Here is a 6,350-nt window from a genome sequence, read left to right as displayed (position 1 = left end):
GGATTATGGATGAAAATCGTTTTCCACAAAACGAGAGTAAACGAGGACGGAGGCTTTCAATCACTTTATATATATATGCACCGAAGACAAAACGTATTGAAATTGGACATTTTTGTCAAAAATTTGTTATTCACATAGCCTATTTATATTCTGTGACAACTCATTAACATGTGATGTTTTTTCTTTACGTTGTGTACATTTTGGGACTTTTTTAAAAGGTCTGCTCAGAATGCAGAACCTTATCATTTAAAGGCGACAAAAGTTATAAATGTTAGCTATAAAACAACACGAGTGTATCTATAGGCTCGAATTATGATGGCGATTCACAAATGCAAGGTTTATGCGAATAATTTGCATTAGTAAATATAATTGCTGCACAAATAGGCTACTAACAAAAAAAGATTACCCGAATAGTTCATATAGGCTACTTTCAGATCAAACGTAAATAGGCCTTATCGATTTGTGCAAACAACAAAGGGTATTTTACCTAAAAGGTCGATAGCTTAATTGTCCTAACCACAGGCCTGCAAACGCCCTAAGCAAACAATGGGCCTCGGACTATTTCATGAATTCACGAATACAAATGACACGAGGCGGTCCTTAATCAAAAAATCCAACCCGTCTGGAGATACAACTCGACGTTCGCTGAATTTCCCTCCCTTCAAAGTTAGTAGCCTTCAGGAGTGTGTGAGAGAGAGAGAGAGAGAGGACGCTGGAAGGAGTGCGTTTCCCTGAGATTACTCATTGAGGTAAAGTAACGTCTGAAAAAAGCAGCTCAGCACCGAAGGCAGTCTGTTTATCCCACAGTAAACAGACACTCGGATATAACCTGACAGTACAATGACTGCGTTGTACTGGACCTTTCTGCTCTTTACAGGTGAGTCGGCTTAGCTCTCACCCATTCACTATCTATCAACTTAATTTCTTCTTTTGTGCTTATTCATTTAACAGGTTAAAACATCTCGATTTGCAATGGACACGTTTACAACCTGTTTAGAGAATGGTTTCGGTTTTATTTAAAAGCTGTTAACTGCACTTCAATATAACTGCAACATAATTATATAATATAATACATTTTTAATAATGACCTTATAAAGACAGTCATACATGTGGTGGTAAAAAAACACTTCGGCTACAATGTTTTGTAAACCTATGGTATTTATGATTACAACAACCGGGTCAAAACAAGAATTGACTGTAAATTAAACCATCAACCTCTTTACACGTATAGCTATTTATAACTCTTATAACATGACCACATTCAGGACTCCAACACTTCACTTCAGTGGAATCTAACACTCCATTGATAAAAAATCACCATATTCTTTGCTTAAATGTGGTAGGAATGTTGAATTGGGTTTTAAAACAATACACCTTACATTATATCGTCACCTTGGAATGTTCCCAGAAGGTTCCCATCTGACTTTTTTTTTTATTTAATTGAGTTGTTCGTATATCCTTATTCTGTGACATTTTATTTACATTATGTGGTGGGGTTTTTCTTTGCGTTGTGTACATTTTGCGACTTTTTTAGAAAACAAAAAGTTTCTATTTACAAAGTCAAATGGAAAGCAAAACTTTCAAGCTTGCTATGTCAAACCTGCTCAGAATGCAGATAATTCCACGGCGACGATATGTTTAAGGTGCTGCGCCATTCCAGGTTACTTTGGATAACAGTGTCGCTTTTAAAGTGTTGTGGAATGTGGAGGTGTAGGGTTTTCGATGTTTCTCAATGTCATCGTTTTACCCTTTTCAGTCAGCATGGCTTCCCTGCAGCCACAGAGGTCTTCGCGGACCAAAAGGGGTCTCCTGGAACTGGCCGGGGTTATCAGGTGCAGCACGGGAAGACCAGCGCTAGCTTATACGATGTATGGATGTTACTGTGGCCTTGGAGGTCAAGGGTGGCCCAGGGACAGTGCAGACTGGTAAAAATAACATTGTTGTGACCTCGTGCACTTTTTTTGCAGTGTTTAGATTTGCCCATTCTATAAGCCCAATCTTAGTCCTTAAGTGGCTTTTTGTGTGGCATTCCCTCAAACATCTGGAAAAGACGTATACTTAGCACGCCCACACTCAAAATGAAAGCCATTTCACTAATGCCAGGCTTTGCAAAATGGAACGCTGTCGCACACAGCATTCAGGACATTTTTTTTTTTATTAGAACATCAACAGGCAAAACCAGTCTGACCAGAACTTGAACCTCAAAACTTCACTTCAGGGCAGTAAGACACCAGACAAGGGAGACCCCAGAACAAACCAACACAGGACTCAAGGGCAATAAACAGGGCAGCAAACAAGACATTAATACAAAAGGCAGGTGAGGGGCATAAGGCAATAATTAGATCAATTATTCGGGTAACAAGGGAAGGGGTCACGAGACAGGACAGCACATGACACACATAAACAAACCATGACCGCCGTGTATTTCCAGACACAAACATACAGGGCAAACAGGATTTGTTTAGGATGCAGATCCATCTTATGACAGCCAGCGACATCATGGCATGATATGAAAATGAATAAACAAATCTGCACATATTATGACAGCACATTCCACCAAGAACGCGTTCATTCTGATCTTACACAGTCAGCAGTTAATCGTTCGACTGTGTCATTGTTGTAACATTCCCTCACATATGAGATTACATTGCGCTTTGACAACGTCTAGTCTATTTAAAATGTTAAAGAAATTGTTAAAGGTCTTATAAAAACAAAAATAAATTGTTTACATAAAGCAGTTATGCAGGTCATCTATTCTGTTTGTCTTTGATCCAGGTGTTGTCACAAGCACGACTGCTGTTATGCAGACGCAGAGTTTGCAGGCTGTCAAACTAATACAGAAATTTATCAGTGGAAGTGTGACGATGAGGAGGTTGACTGTGGTATGTGTTATTTATCTTAAACTATCGGCTTTATAGTCTAGATTTGATTTTCGCATGATTACACTGACTGCATTTTAACATCCTGGTCATTGAAACTCCGGAGGTGGAACTGAAATACTACAAATGTTTTGGTTGGGTTTCCCATCAACTTCAGGAAGTAGTACAAATACAGGGTGTGTATTATAGCAGATTGAAGAGTTCAGGCTAAAAGAGGTCGTTTTCTTCACCAAACCACAGGATATTTTAGGTTCCCGCAGTAAACACCAGGCAGCACTCATGAGATTTACAGCTTGTTGTTATAGTTATGATTTATTTACAGTTTTTCTCAGTCGCTTTGCAGCATTTCTCAGATCAGAAATGAAATTCTCAAAACTAGTTATTCAACTTTCACATCATCTTGTCACTTGTGCACATCAGAAAAGTAGTTTCTTATTCTTTTGAACAAGTTGCAATTGCTTTGAAAGTTTTTTGAAAGTGAAATAAGTCAGTCTTGTGCATTATCAATGAGTGTCATTACAAACTGAAGCCATAGTTTACATCCGAAAATACTCCAAAAAAAAAAGAAAAAATAAAGCACCCGTTATACTGACAACATGGCTAAACATTTTGACTGTCCTGTTTGTGAACAATGACACAAGGACGGACTTGTCATTTTGATGGCACGGACACGTTCATTGATGTAAAAATGTCCTTTTGGGAGATTAACTAATCGTTTTGAACAATTGACAGGCTTTTGCAGGTATTCCATGATGTTGTGCAGTTTGTATGAATTGTTTTGAGAAATGCACTTACTATTTTGAAAATTTTGAGAATGATTTGAGAAATGCACCAAAGCGACTGAGAAAAACTGTAATACCCACAATATGGCTGTAATATTTTTCAATCATTGACATTTCTCTGATGCTTCTTCAATGCAGACTCGCTTAATGACAGATGTGCGACAATCCTGTGCCGATGTGACAGAGAGGCAGCCAGATGTCTGAGAAAAGCACCATTCAACAAAGAATACATTCTGTGGCCTGACTTCCTCTGTGGTTATGAACATCCTACCTGCAACATTTACTAATTTAATTTAATACATTTATTAAACAAATCGTCGAGAACATTGCATAGATTGTATCTGAAATATGTGACCCTGCCAGGTTAAAGAGTTTGAGCATCAAAGTAGTCATGGCCATAATAATGACTAAATGTGTGTTCATCACTGTAAATGAATAGATTTTAAGATACTGTCTCAGAATTTCATTTTTGATTCTAAACCTAGTTATTTTAAATAGTGAAATGAATGGTTTTATTGACACTTTGCCTTATTATTTTGGAAAAATACCAGAGAATGGCTTCCAAAATTTTCATCCTTGACATGGTATTATTCAGTCACTATTTCGAGGTTATGTTTTAACAGAATATTATATAACAGTAGGATGATTTTATGTTAAAAACAGTAAATCACAAAAAATGACTAGGTACACTGTAAAACTTTGCTGTAATTTCACAGCAGGTTTGCCAGTAACTTACTGTAGATTTAATGTAAAATCTTGTTTTAAGCATAAACTTACCTATATATTTTTCTTTCATAAAACAAGACTAAATATAAGTTTTATGTTATAAATATGAAATATTTTTACAGAAAACATGAGAAAAATGCTTAGGAAGAGTGTAATTTTTTAGTAGTGTTGCTGTGCTAATGCCAGTCTCTTGCACATTTTGAATCTCAAAAGTCAAAGTGTTTTAAAGTAACTGAAAACAGTACTAATTGGAAAGTATATTAAGTTGTCATTAAATCTACAGTAAGTTACTGGCAAACTGGCAAAGTTTTACAGGTTTTCACAGGCAGGGTTCTATATTTACTAGGAAAATGCATTAAAATGAACAAATTAATTACAATGTGCCTATTGTCTTTTTATTATTATTTTTAGATTATGATGCCATTAGTCAAACATAAGCTCCCAAGTGTTTCTGTGGGAGAGACCTGAGCCAAATTGTCACTACGTTATGTTACGTTAGTGAATATTGTGTTTTTTTTCTGTATTAGTACAACCTTGAAAAACTGAGTACAACAGAAGATTTCCACCATTATAAAGAAACAATTTATTACAAACAAGTTACAGTTTTGATCACTTGTAACTAAATGGGCTATGTTGTCACAACAGGAACTTTCCATTTAATGACATGGAAAAATATTGATATAAAGTAAGAAAAAAGAAAAAGAAGCTCAAAGCAAATAAAACATGACACATAAAAAACAGCAATAATGAAAAATGAAATGAAAAATTGTCAAACCATTGTTCTGGCCAACAGAAATTGTATTAAAAGTTTTAAAACATAAATCACACACACAAAGGACCTATCCAGACATGATATTTATGAAAAACACACTCCTCCTAAAATTGGAATTGAATCTGTTGCTCATTATTCTTCGTTATAGAGTTGACACTTGTGTGTCAGTGTGGGTGCATTGTTTTCATTTTTTTACTGAAAGAATTGTTTGACTTGTATACTGTTACAAAATATGATCCTCAATGATAGAAATCTAAATAATGTAATAATGTTACATCACTTATAAATAAAAATAAAACATGCAATTGGATCCATGTGACAACCACTGCGGTTTCCTTAGGAGAAAAGAAAAAGAAGAGAGAAAGAAAATGCTACAATAATGCAATAACAATGCCTGTAAATTCCCTGATTGTATGAATCAAATCACAGAAAAGTTTGATCTTAAAACTAACAAATAAAAAGATCATTATATCTTGTGTGTTCTGCAAATATTCCATATACTGTACATCACACTTAAAATAGTGTTTCACCCACCGTAGTCTATTCAAAATCATATTTAGTTTTAACACATTGTGCATATCTATGACTTTAAGAAATACAACACATAAGAATACAGTACACACACACCACTGAGCAGATCTGACAGAAAATGAATGGATCATACTGAAGTATTACCTTAGCTGGTTTGGTGTGCAACTTCCCTTACAAATGTGGTAATAATATCTAGAGAATGATGGGAATCCTGACCCTGGCAAAGCTTGTGTTTTCTTTTCTAGGCCAAGGGGGAAATCCAGCTCGCCGTGTCCTTAAAAGTCTTTTCATATATGTCCTCCACTAACGCTTATCCTTTCTCTCATTCCCAGCATTACACAGAAATGACATCAGCTTCATTTAAAGGGCATGTTGTTCTTTATAAGCTGTATGATCTGAATGAACAAGAACCTTGGAGAGAGATAAAGGTCTGCATGTGTAATAAACCAGACTGACGCTTGCTCTAGACCTACCAGTAGGTGGCAGCATTCGTCCAGTTTTCATCTAAACATGACGCATAGACAACGCCACTCACCTTAGCTTTATTCTTCGACTGATATGTCATTATAAAATATGCATTATTGATATCACTCAATATATTTAATTCCTAAAACAAATACAAAAAATACTTAATCAAAATATGATTTTTGTTTTGTTGCT

General features: G+C 35.7%; 1 protein-coding gene across 1 annotated transcript; it reads left to right on the top strand.

Moving 5' to 3' along the window:
- Positions 1-658: 658 nt before the first annotated feature.
- pla2g10 (phospholipase A2 group X) lies at positions 659-5,464 on the top strand. The gene is made up of 4 exons (XM_057345836.1): positions 659-877; positions 1,757-1,925; positions 2,776-2,882; positions 3,800-5,464. The coding sequence occupies exons 1-4, from the start codon at positions 841-843 to the stop codon at positions 3,946-3,948; spliced, it is 462 nt and encodes a 153-aa protein (XP_057201819.1). The 5' UTR covers positions 659-840; the 3' UTR covers positions 3,949-5,464.
- The last annotated feature ends 886 nt before the right edge of the window (positions 5,465-6,350 follow it).

Source organism: Triplophysa rosa, linkage group LG11, assembly GCF_024868665.1.
Source record: "Triplophysa rosa linkage group LG11, Trosa_1v2, whole genome shotgun sequence".
Classification (NCBI taxonomy): Eukaryota; Metazoa; Chordata; class Actinopteri; order Cypriniformes; family Nemacheilidae; genus Triplophysa; species Triplophysa rosa.
Note: the sequence above shows the minus strand (reverse complement) of the source record. Positions and strands in the feature narration are given on the sequence as shown.

What these genes read in the sequence shown, in the direction of transcription:
- pla2g10 (XM_057345836.1), top strand. Translation starts at nt 841, where the DNA reads ATGACTGCGTTGTACTGGACCTTTCTGCTCTTTACAG. An exon ending in GACCTTTCTGCTCTTTACAG is followed by an intron (nt 878 to 1,756) that starts GTGAGTCGGCTT and finishes TACCCTTTTCAG; the next exon opens with TCAGCATGGCTTCCCTGCAG. An exon ending in CGATGAGGAGGTTGACTGTG is followed by an intron (nt 2,883 to 3,799) that starts GTATGTGTTATT and finishes TCTTCAATGCAG; the next exon opens with ACTCGCTTAATGACAGATGT.